Source organism: Sebastes fasciatus, chromosome 20 (assembly GCF_043250625.1).
Source record: "Sebastes fasciatus isolate fSebFas1 chromosome 20, fSebFas1.pri, whole genome shotgun sequence".
Classification (NCBI taxonomy): domain Eukaryota; kingdom Metazoa; phylum Chordata; class Actinopteri; order Perciformes; family Sebastidae; genus Sebastes; species Sebastes fasciatus.
This window is the reverse complement of record NC_133814.1, coordinates 8,360,306-8,373,399: the sequence shown is the minus strand read 5'-3', so window position 1 is coordinate 8,373,399 and position 13,094 is coordinate 8,360,306. Positions and strand designations below refer to the sequence as shown.

Genomic DNA, 13,094 nt, shown 5'->3' with positions numbered 1-13,094 from the left:
CTTGCATCAATCTAACAACACCTTAAATTACATTTATTTAACCACAATAAGAAAACATCTATTTCGGCTCTAACACTAATAGTAAATTAGTTAAGTGGTTACAAAAAAAGAGACCATATCATGTCGCGTTATATTCATTAAAGAAAGTTGATTTAATAAAAAAAGAACACTGAATCACTTCATCCAAATTGAGGATTTTGTTCATACAAGTAGGGGGGCTTAAAGGGAAATAGGTTGGGAACCACTGTGTTCGATGAAGGGCTGCACACGTCCAACTCTTCAGCAAGCTAACCATCTCCTTTTTACTGAGCCCTGCTGTTAACTGCTGTGCCTTGTGTGGAAAACTACTCCCAGCGTGCAGCATGAAATCAGATGGAGGTTGTAATTATTTCTGACTGCAAACAATGTTTGTCTGGCTGCATAGGAGACAAATACAGCAGCTGCTCCTCTGCTGTATTTCTGACAAAGCAGCTGCTCAACGACAAAAGACAAACAGTTAATATACCTACATCTCTATGTACTTAGGGGACTATTTTTTGTGTGTACGTTGTAAACGGTTTGTGTGTATGTAGGTGCTGTGTACTGTGGACAAGCAGGGCATCCTGTCGTGGCCTAACCCCAGTCCAGAGACTGTGCTGTTCTTCAGTGGACGAGTGGAGCCGCCTCACAACAGCCAGGATGATCTCAGAGACGACCTGTCTGTCAGCTCCTACTGCCGAATGGAGACGGATGATGACCGCGATGAGGTGTGTGTGTGTGTGTGTGTGTGTGTGTGTGTGTGTGTGTGTGTGTGTGTGTGTGTGTGTGTGTGTGTGTGTGTGTGTGTGTGTGTGTGTGTGTGTGTGTGTGTGTGTGTGTGTGTGTGTGTGTGTGTGTGTGTGTGTGTGTGTGTGTGTGTGTGTGTGTGTGTGTGTTCTCAGGCAGCTTTTAGCCTCACTGACAGTTGGAATTGTTAATTAAGTTTGAAAAAGAGCAAGTTGTACAGTATTAGGGTGGGGAAAAAATCGATTCACCTATGTATCGCAACTTTTTTATGATTTTTGAAATTAATTTTTTAATGCCAGAATCAATATATTGGTTTCATTTGAGTCAATGTGGAGGTAGAAGGAAGTTAATACAATACTTGTAGAATCACAATACTTAAAAATCGCAATACATATTGAATCTGCACCCAAGTATCGTGATCGTAACGAATCGGGAGATAGGTGAATCGTCCCGGCCCTATATGGTATGTGGTGAGGAATTCCTCACCTGATAATGCACAGTGTTGCATCCATCCCTGACTAGTTGTGACTGCTGTACAGGCCCAGGAGGCGGAGGCTCTGCTCTGTCTACCAGCAGAGTCCTCAGTCCAGCCTGGGGAGGGGCCCGAGCCCAGCGAGACGTCACATGACACCGCCCGCTCGACCGACACATTCCGGCTGCGGCGCGCCTGCCAGCCTGCACACACTCGCACCAAACACCACTCTGGATCCAACGTGAGCTTCAGCCATGACACTGAGGGAGGCGATGATGGCCAGGCCCAGGTAAAAACACTGGAACTGAAACTATCTCAAGTGCATGAAATACTTATGAAAGAAGGGATACTTGACTTCACGATGTATGCTGTGTTGTGACGTTCCTCTCATCATTCCTGTCCCGTACGTCTCCAGGACTATGGGATGGGCTGCCCGGAGGCGGAGGCCGACGACTTTGTGTGCGACTACCACCTGGAGATGCTGAGCCTGTCGCAGGACCAGCAGAACCCGGCCAGCATCCAGTTCGACGACCTCTCCTGGCAGTGCCACCTGCCGTCCCTCAAGCCGCTGGGCCTCAACATCATGCTGAACCTGTGCAACGCCAACGTCACCCAGCAGCTCTGCCGCTTCTCCGACCACCTGTCCAACATGGCGCTGCAGGAGAGCCACGGCACCGTGCTGCCCGTCTACGTCCCCTGGGGGCTCTGCGAGCTCTCCAGGCTCATAGGTGAGCACAGAATGATAGTGGAAGCTTTTTATACCATGGCCTGGTTTGGGTCATATGAGGACGCAGCAATCGGACCGATCTTACTCTTGAAGTTTTCTTCAGAGGGAATATCTGATCTGATGTTCCTCCCACGCAGCATGAATTATGGATTAAGTTTTATCCGAGAAGAAAGTCCTATCCCGAGAGTAAATTTCTGAGCACTATGAGCAAAGATCTACCCCTCACTTGGCTTTAAAGATAAAGTAAGGCCACAAGTTGTTGCTATTTTTGCATTATTGTACTGGAATGTCAAGTCAATTTTAGTTATATAGCGTTAAATCATAACAAGTTATTGCAAGACACTCCTCATATAGAGCAGGTCTAGACCATACTCTTAACTTACACTTCTCTGGTCAAAAAAATAATAAATGAAAGGACTTTCCTTGATGTAAAACCTGTTTACTCGTCGAACACAGAATATGTTTACATTCACAAAATATTCAGTTTTATTTAGAGCCGTCAATCGATAAAAATATTTAATCACGATTAATCACAAATTAATCACACTTTTTTTATCTGTTCAAAATGTACCTTAAAGGGAGATTTTTCAATTATTTAATACTCCTATCAACATGGGAGTGGACAAATATGCTGCTTTATGCAAATGTTTGTATATATTTATTATTGGAAATCAATTAACAACACAAAACAATGACAAATATTGTCCAGAAACCCTCACAGGTTTCTAGTTTCATATGATACCAGTATCTTCACTGTAGCTTTAAAACTGACCCCGCTACAACCTAAAAATCACAAGTTGCGTTAATGCGTTAAAGAAATGAATGGCGTTAAAACGAATTTGCGTTAATGCTAGTTAAGTTTTCAGTACTACATTACATTACTTGTTAAAATCTATTACACAACAAACCTTGTCTTTTCTGTGTGTTTTTGTGTGTGTGTGTATATCAGGATTCACTCCTGGTGCGAGGGAGCTGTTTAAACAGGAGAACCACTTGGCACTGTACCAACTGCCAACAGGAGAGAAGACGAAGGAGTTCCCGTCCCGTCGCCTTCATTACTTCATCAAACGCCAGCCTCCCATCTCCCACCTTATCTCCCTGTTTGTACGAGACTCTTCCTCCAGTGAGTCCACACACACTTCAGTCTACCCATGACATTCTGTCCCACTGGTCTGTTTCGTTTTGTTTTACAGTTTTTAATGATATAATAAGAGCTAATGTATCTTTTAAGTTACTTCAAGGAACTTTTAGCTGGTTAAGAAACAATCACATTGTGATGCTGATGCTTCTACATGACCAACATAAGTGAACGAGAAGCGAGAAAATTGGCTATTTCTATGTAGTTATATGCCTGTCATTGGGTCCAATTCCCCCTGACATCAGACAAAGCAATTTATGGCACACAAGCTCACCAGACTCTCCTTCAGCTCAGACTCCAACGGGGCCTCCGGTAGCAACCAGCCCTTCATTGTTTCAATGTTAATGTTCTTCACTCTGTCATGACCTCTGATCTTTCTGTTGCAGATAACGTCCAGATGCTGTCGCATGGCTCGGCCGACCTCATCCTGGAGGCCTGCACTGACTTCTGGGATGGAACTGACATCTATCCCCTCTCAGGCTCAGACAGGTAGCGTATCTCTCACATTGATCATATTCACTTGGCTCTACATTTCCAGTCAAACATAAAGTATCACAGAATTCATTACAAGCACATATCATCCATATTTCTAGCAGTCTTTCTCTTATTTTTTACTTTCACCCGTCCCCTCTCCTGTTACAGAAAGAAGGTTCTGGACTTCTACCAGCGTGCCTGTCTGTCAGGCTACTGCTCAGCATTCGCCTACAAACCCATGCAGGTATCCTTGTCCAGCCAGCTGAATGGGAAGTGTGTGGAGTTGGCCTCCGGTCCCTGCCTCTTCTCCGGAGTGGAGCTGCCCTCCACCACTCCCATCAAACACACCTCCTGCAGGAACAGCTGGAGCTCCGACGGTACGACTTATTCACAGAGGGGACGTATAGTTAAATTAGTGATGCAACTTTTTCCTCATTTTCCTCTCTCTTTCCCCTTCACGTCTACAGAGGGTATAGGTGAGGGAGTGGAGCGCGATGACTGTGTTCAGGCCCTGAGTGGGCAGATCTTCATGGGTATGGTATCTTCCCAGTTCCAGGCGAGGCTGGACACAGTCCGGCTCATCGATGCCCTGGTCACCGCTTGTATCCGGTTTGTTTACTTTTCCATGGAGGACGAGCTCCGCAGCAAGGTGAACACACATCATATGAACATTCTGTCGTATCTGGTTGGATAGTTTGGCCAAAATGATCTGAAATGGACATGAAATGGGCCCCTTCATTTATTTTCTCGTGTAAAAAATGCTAAAATCCCATCCTTAAGGAAGAACATACATTACAGTTTAGAAAAAAAATGTTTTAAGTGAGAAACTTACATTGTTTAAGCAGCTCTTCAGACGTAGTGTAAAAATCCTCGGTAGCACATATTAAGACAAATTAATAAATAAATGATATCTGTATGAAGAAAATGTTCAAAAAATATAAGATATATGTGTTGGAAAATCTATATAAAATTCACAAGCAGTGTACTGCACATTAGAAAAAGGGTGAGTTCTGTGGCTACTTTTGTGTCCGTGCAGGTTTTTGCAGAGAAGATGGGTTTAGAGACAGGCTGGAACTGTCACGTCTCCTTGACTCCCAACGGAGACAGTCCCTGTGATGGAGCTCCAAACAGCCCTGGTCACGGTTCCCTTCATGAAGACCTGAACCAAGGTACCAAACAAACTCAGGTTGAAGGGGAAAATAATTTGGCTCCTTCTATGTGGATGTCCAATCAGTGATGATGGTAAATGTAGTCCATTTACACAATAAATTCCTCAGCTCTGTCTCTCTCAGCTTTGCCCTGCGTGTTAGTAAATAGCCTACAACTCCATTAAATTCTGTTGATGTCATGCTACTAGCACTACTAGCTACTGGCCGATAGCCGGTTGTTTGGGAACAGAGACGTTAATACATCCACCACGGTACAGGCTTACAGCATACAGCCCATGGGTGTATTACAAGATAATAAAAGTGATGAATTACAGCCAATATATCCATTATTACAGCCACATACAGCTAGCAGGAAGCTGGCAGAACCGGATATGTCGTATGAGCGCGCAGGGCGGTGCAGTGCAGTCTGATGCACGTTCATTATGCTGAGGAAAATAACTCTGGATTCAGCTGTTAGTTCATTTTACTACTTTAAGTTCATAATGATTTAAATGAGGGATATTTAAGTGTTCGTATTGGGAAGTTGATTTACCTCAAAACAAATAATCCTCTGATTTACAGACATCTTTTTATACATTCATGGTCATTTGGCGGCAGCGATGTTGTCAAACAAAACCCTGGAGTTTTGTCTCTTTGCTGTAAAATGCTCTGAATTCCGTATTGAGCACATTTAATCAGTATGTTCCTCAAACTCAGGTGGTTATCAAATACATGTTCCTTAAATCCAGCCTCAGCGAGTGAACTGTGTGAAAGCTAGTTCTACAATTGTGATAGTGTCTCAAACTTTAGCCTGCTCTCTTCACATGTGACACAGATTCTCGGGACGAAGTGGAAGGTCCACTGCTGCCGGAGGACTGTGACCTGGCCAGTTTCCAGCCCACAGACAGCGATGTGCCCAGCTTTCTGGAGGACTGCAACAGGGTAACACTACCTTTATTAAAACCAATGAAGCTACTGCTCAGTTATCTATTATGTACAATAGAGTAAGTATTTACCTATGCGATTTTGAAATAGATTTTTTAATGGCAGAATCAATTTATATGCTTCATTTGAGTCTATGCGGAGTTTGAAGGAAGTTAGCGCATTTATTGTTGTAGTCTGAGTAACGTGGCATCATATTTGTTCCGTATCCGTCAACCAAAACAAACCGCAGCGAGCCGAAAGGAAGTAGAAAACGGCAGAGGGTCTCTGTGGATACGACCTGCACCCTCACATGTTAAATCCAAGGTGGTAAACGCTAAACATCCAGTAAAGTATGGAAACACTTTGGGTTTCACACATTGACAGGAAAAGCAGAGCTAGACATCACGGCTAAAGCTGCATGCTAACTCTGTCACGGACAGGAAACGTTATCGTATTGCGGTAACGTGCGGTCAAGCCGCCCGTCACTCTCATCTCCGTGGTCAAATGGGCCGACGCTACAACTGTAGAGCACCCATATACTGACATTTATGTTAAATGCATTCAAACTGCCCCGATGGAGCTGACCATGGATGTATAAAGAGAACGGAGCTGACGGGAGAGCTAGAGACGGACTTAGCGAAGTTAACAGAAGTATACAAGTGTGACTACATCCGGTTTTCAAAATAAGGTGTTAACAAAGGGAACTGTATATACAAAATACATCTATGGAAATAAGATTGATTGGATTATATTCACTAGAAGTATAAAACATTACATGTCCATTATAAATTAAAAAGTCCATCACTAATCTGTGAGGGAAATGTATTAATAAATAATTCCTGACAATGACTGATATATTTGACTTCAGGACATCGCTGACTACATACATGCTGGAAATCAAACATTTCTACTGGATTCATTTAGAGATTTTCTAGTAAAAGTCCCAAGAAGTGTATGATTCAATTTTTTCCCCATGGTCTAGTGTTAAAGAAAGTTAACAAAAATCCCAATAAATTGTAATATCGAATCGCAATACATATCGAATCGGCACCCAAGTATCGTGATAGTATCGAATCGGGAGATAGGTGTATCGGCCCAGCCCTAGTACTGTATCTGTTAACCCCTACAATGTTCTCTGTCCTTTGCTTTCTGCCCCAGCGGAAGATGATGTATTGCTATAAGTGGATTATTTATATGCACGGCTCATAATTTGTCTTCTAAAGAACTTAAATTACTGCAATTTAGTCTGAACATGTCTCTGAGCCCCGTTTCCACCGCAGGAACTTTCCCCCAGAACTAAGAACCTTTTGAGGAACTCGTTGCGTTTCGACTGCAGGGACAGGTAAGTTCCGGGGACATTTTCAGGGGCCTTTTTACCCTGAGTACTTTCTTAAAGTACCGAACTTTCGGAGTGGAGTTTGCAGGGATGACTGACGCTGATTGATAAAACACACACACAGCGCCACCACTTCATTCATTAACAAGGAAGTACTCTAGTATCGATTGAGGACGAGGGGACAACAGTGGGCTGAAGCAATCTTTTAGTTCCTTGAAAAGTAGTTCCTAGGACTAAGAAAAACGTATTATTAAAAACTAAAAACTTTTGGTGGAAACCCGGCTGTTATTTTTAACTGTTCCTGTTGTTCTGTCCCTGCTCTGTCTCAGGCCAAGCTACCTCGTGGTATCCACCAGGTTCGTCCTCATTTGAAGAACATTGATAATGTGCCTCTTTTGGTGCCACTCTTCACTGACTGCACCCCTGACAGTGAGTCTTCTGCATGTGTTTTATACACTATGTCATCCTCCTTATGCCACTTTGTTTTGTCATTCAAGGTGTCCTCTATCCCCATTGTCTTTATTCGCTCCTCAACAGTGAGGTAGATCCTAATAAAAGGAAAAGTAATGATAGCATTGACAACAAATACAGCCTATTTCATGAAAAGAAATGCTGATCTGAATTACTTGTCTCTGTCCTAGATATACTGATTGCTTTATAGTAATATTGACACTGTTTTTTCTTCACAGCCATGTGTGAGATGATGAAAATCATGCAGGAGAATAGGGAGGTTACATGCTGTCTGGGAAGCTCCGCCAATTTCCGCAACAGCCGCCTGTTCCTACAGAGTGACCTCAGGTATACACACGTTGATATAGTACACCCCTTAACATTTGTTTTTAATCAGTAAATGGATGTTATTGTGATTAGGGTTTGACCAGTGTTGATTTTTATCACAAAGCTTTAGAACCACTAAATTTAGATTCTTAATAACAGTGTGGGAAAGACTGACTCAGCATGAAGGCTATTAAAAACCCAAAGTCTCAATTAAAACTCATGATTATATTGATATTCCTGCATACATTTGTGAAACCCAGCTGAAAGCTATATTTTCTCAACCACCTCTAGTGGTATCCAGTGGGTTACCTCTTGGTCTAAAAAGTGGAGCCAATGTCATAGTGCCTTAAATTTGCATTAAGCAATTTCATTTAAGAGCAGAGTAGTATCATACTGATCGGCCCATGTGTGAATTTCCATCCTCCTTTCTCCACAGCATCGCTCTGGACCCTCTGTACCCCTCTCAGTGTTCGTGGGAGACGTTCGGCTATGCCACCGGAGGAGGATTTAACGACAGAGACGTCGAAGGTCTGTCTCCTCTGAGGCTCTCCGGACAGCTCAACAGTCTGGGTTGTTGCGTCACCTTCCACCAAGGAGAGAGCGTCAGCATGGTCAAGCTCATAGAGCAGGTTAGACACGACAGCACTCGCACGCTTTCATAAGTCAGAGGGAGTAATCAAATGGATTAATTAATCTGCCGTTGGGCGAATCTGTTCCAGGCACGACACACAACCTACGGCATCCGCAAGTGCTTCCTTTTCCTGCTGCAGTGTCAGCTCAGTCTGGTCGTCATCCAGGTGAGAGAGGAGACCCCAGTTGCGCTGCACTGGGCTAGACTCTTATGTCAAAATACATTTAGGATATTGATCAAATAAATGATGGCGTTTCTCTACAGTTCCTAGCCTGTCTAGCTCAACTTCCTCCTCCCATGAACACCACTGACATCCTCTGGTTGTCCTGCTTCAGCTGCCCGCTGCTAAGGTACACAAATACTGTACATACTAGGAATGTAGAAACTAATAATACAGTGTTGTGTTGCTGTGCCGTACAGGATGTCATGCTTCTGGTCCGTTTGTGTTGTGTTGACAGTGTGTCATTTTTGGGGAAGCCACCAGACAGTTCAGTCATGACGGTTGCCACGGGGAAGAACCTAGATGCAATTCCAAGGAAGGTAAGATCACAAATGAGTCAAATCTTTCAAATCTACTTCTGATCTGTAAGCTTTAGTTACTGGACTACTTCTGCTAAAGCCTAGAGAAACATACTATTAACCAGTGTATTAGACTGTACATATGTGATAATGGTAATGATCAATGTTTTTTGCCCTATCTCCACCTGGGGCCTTTGATAATGTATACATGCATTTTACTTCATTAGGTGTCTTGTTATGAATGCTGTGTTAATTTAAAATATTAATTTTCTTCATCTACTGTACAAATTCTTATTCCTTAAAAAATTTAATTTTTATATTTCTAATTAAATGTTATTTAATGTCAGTAGGTAGAATATTTTCAGCATCATTGGGCAACAATTCCATAATAACCTTTCAGCATATTGTAATTCAAGTGTTCTGAGAGAAAACTAGACTTCTGCACCTCCTCATGGCTCTGTTTTCAGGCTTTAAAAAATCTAGCCTGTGACGGGAGACTTTGGCCAATCACAGGTCATTTCAGAGAGAGAGCGTTCCTATTGGCTGTGCTCCGGCTTGTGGGTGGTGCTTGATACTTCCTCAACTGGTCTCAACATGGCTGCCGGGTCACAAACTTTCTCATTTTACAGCTAAACAGTACACTACAAGATGATTCTGAAAACATTTGAGGAGAGAAATAGGCATTACAGTAACAGAATATTAATTCATATTTGATCAGCGCTGCCTAGTTTGACCGTTTGATCAGAGTTTGTGAGTGATTGACAGCTGCTCAGAGACGACAAGGCTCCAGATCAGCTCTGATTGGTTGTTTTCCTCCGGTCTCTGAAATCTTGCAGATGCCATTAGGAGCACCGAGGACACAGATTGCACATTGTTTTTTTACAGATTACCTGTTTCATGCACTACTGTCAGGATGTAGTGACCGTTTTATAAAAATAACTTTTTTAATCATATTTGCTCCGTTACTATGAAATTACATTTATATAATCAAATAACAAAAATCTCTTTTTCCATAAGCCTCATTCGAAAACCTCAATAGAAGAGAATAGAATAATAATAATAGAATAGCTTTGAATATAAAAAAAAGACATTTGATACAGCCGTAGTGTAATATAACAATAGTGCAGTCTGAGTTGCTCATCATGTTGTCCTCTTTGACCAGACCCAGAACTACTTCCTTGGCTGTTTCCTGTTGAAGTTCGGCCTGACAGTGTGTGCCTACCTGGTAGCCTTCGGGTTCACCCTGCATCAGCTCTGCATCAGAGGCAACTCCATCTTAGCTGACAACTCCACCTTAGCTGACAACACCACCGTCAACTGCCTTTATATACCCAGGTAGGAGAAGCACTGCAGCCCCGCTGTCATTCACCCATTGTTGCATTCACAGGCTCATTTGTTGACAGTCGTCTCACGGTTCATTTCATTATGATGTCATGCTGACAATGATAGCATGGTTGTGTACAGCTCACTGTCTTTCTGTGTGTGACTGCAGCTCTTCGGACGACGCTCCTCGCTGGTTCAGTGAGCTGTCCAATGGCCTGCTGCTGACTCAGAAGGTCATGGCAGGGTTCCTCGTCTTACACACAGGTAGGAACTCACTCTAACAAATGCAGCAGCATAAATGATGGCCAAAGTCACCCGTGTTTTATCACTATTTGGGCTGTCAATCGATTAAAATATTTAATTGCAATTACTCGCACAATTTTTATCTGTTCAGAATGTACCTTAAAGGGAGATTTGTCAAGTATTTAATACTCTTATCAACATGGGAGTGGAAAAAATATACTGCTTTATGCAAATGTATGTGTATATTTATTATTGGAAATCAATTAACAACACAAAACAATGACAGATATTGTCCAAAAACCCTCACAGGTACTGCATTTAGCATAACAAATATGCTCAAATCATAACATGGTAAACTGCAGCCCAACAGGCAACAACAGCTGTCAGTGTGTCAGTGTGCTGACTTGACTATGACTTGCCCCAAACTGCATGTGATTATCATAAAGTGGGCATGTCTGTAAAGGGGAGACTCGTTGGTACCCATAGAACCCATTGTCATTCACATATCTCGAGGTCAGAGGTCGAGGGGCCCTTTGAAAATGGCCATGCCAGTTTTTCCTCGCCAAAATTTAGCGCAAGTTTGGAGCGTTATTTAACCTCCTTCGCAACCAGCTAGTATGACATGGTTGGTATCAGTGAATTCCTTAGGTTTTCTAGTTTACTATGATGCCAGTATCTTCACTCTAGCTTTAAAACCGAGCTACAACCTCCTGAAGATCGACTGTGTTAATGAGTTAAAGGAATTAGTGGAGTTAAAACAAATTTGCATTAACTTTGACAGCCCTAATCATTATGCAAATCAATCCCTTTCTTCTGTTTGTTCCATTTTCTTAGTGGTGATCTCCCTCAGCTACGTCCACCGCTCTCAGCCTCTGTGGAGAAAGAGTCCCCTCAGAAATACCTGGTGGTGTCTCACTGTCCCTGTGGTGTAAGTGATCATCTCCTGTTTGAAGTTCTGCTCCATTGGTCATTTATAGGCTCTACACTACAGATTTACTCTCTGAGGTTGTCAAAATTAGATTACAAAAAGTTTTTTTTTGCTACCTAGTAGGCCACATTGTGTTTAAACCAATTATTTCTCATTATTGAGTGTTTCAGACTTGTGTGATCCAAACATTTACAATAACTCGAGAGTGATGTAAAGTCCAAACGTCAACATTTATTGAAAAAAGATATCATCATCATCATCAATAGTTATCATTTCCAAAGTTCACAACATGTTGTAACAAAATATTCTGCTTCAATCCATATTTTTTGGCGTTAAGCCTTTCAAAAGTGTGTGCTCCCCCGCTTGCTGTACACAGAGGGAGGCACTGATGAGTTCTATTCATCAAAGAAATTTGATTTAAAAAAAGACAAATTTAATACACTGAATCACTTTACTCAAATTGAGGGTTTTGTTTGAGGAATTATAATTTTCTTTTAGGGTGATGATGTCAGAAAATATGGGGGGGTGGGCTCAGCTTTTCTTAAATACTTAGATATGCTGAAAGTTCTTAATGCACAGCTATGAATCTCTGGCATCCTCATTAACTGCAATAAGACCACTGTGTTTATGAAGCAGGCGTGCCGACACAGAGGGCTCCAACGAAAAACTTGAACCTGGCTCAACTTTTTCCGCAACTCAATGCAATATCATGCGTCAACACAGTGTTTGCCAAACAAATATCTGCAAGTGGACATTCCTGCCAGATCTGTAACGTGAACTGCGCATTTCTACTGATTACCTCACAGTCGTCAAAACGTAGGATAAAATGATTTGTCACCATGATAACGTTCTAGAGTTGTGAAATCCTGTCACATAGTTCCAAGTTGCAGCATTCATTTTAATGAAATGTGCAATATACTGTAAATCAAATGTCTTACAACCCTCACTCTCTGCTGTCCTCCAGACTGCTCAGCCAGATTGTTCAGGCCACAGTGGATTACCAGTTGTGGCGCGACCGGGGCAGCCTCCTGACCTTTCACCTGGCTGACATACCCCTGCTGGCCTGGCTGCTGGTCTCTCTGTCCCCGCTGGTGGTGGTGTTGGTCAACGAAGTGGTGAAGCTACACGAGATACGGTATGAAACCAGACACTAAACCGAACCCATGAACTCAATGACTTGGACTCATGGGAGATTCTTGAGCACAAATGGCAGAAAGAAGCAGGGATCAGTGTGGATTATTCAGTATTATTTGGTAATCAGACGAGTCTTTAGCCCCGTTTCCACCGCAGGAACTTTCCCCGGAACTTAGAACCTTTTGAGGAACTCATAGCATTTCGACCGGAGGGACCAGGGTCTAAATTAAGTTCCAAGTACATTTTATAGGACCTTTTTTACTCCCTAAAAAGGCCCTGGTTGGGGGGGTAGTACTTTCTGTAAGCACTGGAACTTTTGGGGTGGAGTTTGCTTGTTCGTTTTAAAACACAAATAAACTAGAATTGCACTCGGAAAGCATAGACCTCCGCCAGCGCGTGACTTTAAAAACAGATCACAGCTCACAGCTGGCGGTACCGTGAGGTGGTCGTCTTATTATTGACACGGTGTGTTTCCGTGTAACGTATCGGAGGATGCCTCTCTCATTCAGCAGCCTTGTTATGTCTGTATAACGTTACACTACGTTGTCCGTCATC

General features: G+C 42.7%; 1 protein-coding gene across 6 annotated transcripts in view; it reads left to right on the top strand.

The window, feature by feature from the left end:
- tmem94 (transmembrane protein 94) overlaps positions 1-13,094 on the top strand; it is a 40,967-nt gene that overhangs the window by 24,054 nt on the left and 3,819 nt on the right. For all 6 annotated transcript variants that reach the window (XM_074620678.1, XM_074620676.1, XM_074620675.1 and 3 more), the window contains 19 exons: positions 573-746; positions 1,305-1,526; positions 1,653-1,965; positions 2,914-3,087; positions 3,489-3,591; positions 3,745-3,953; positions 4,044-4,225; positions 4,613-4,745; positions 5,560-5,666; positions 7,314-7,413; positions 7,674-7,782; positions 8,198-8,390; positions 8,481-8,558; positions 8,657-8,742; positions 8,851-8,932; positions 10,074-10,246; positions 10,404-10,498; positions 11,312-11,405; positions 12,370-12,540. In XM_074620678.1, the coding sequence (XP_074476779.1) occupies positions 573-746; positions 1,305-1,526; positions 1,653-1,965; positions 2,914-3,087; positions 3,489-3,591; positions 3,745-3,953; positions 4,044-4,225; positions 4,613-4,745; positions 5,560-5,666; positions 7,314-7,413; positions 7,674-7,782; positions 8,198-8,390; positions 8,481-8,558; positions 8,657-8,742; positions 8,851-8,932; positions 10,074-10,246; positions 10,404-10,498; positions 11,312-11,405; positions 12,370-12,540 (2,798 nt within the window). The remainder of the gene's footprint in view (positions 1-572; positions 747-1,304; positions 1,527-1,652; positions 1,966-2,913; positions 3,088-3,488; positions 3,592-3,744; positions 3,954-4,043; positions 4,226-4,612; positions 4,746-5,559; positions 5,667-7,313; positions 7,414-7,673; positions 7,783-8,197; positions 8,391-8,480; positions 8,559-8,656; positions 8,743-8,850; positions 8,933-10,073; positions 10,247-10,403; positions 10,499-11,311; positions 11,406-12,369; positions 12,541-13,094) is intronic.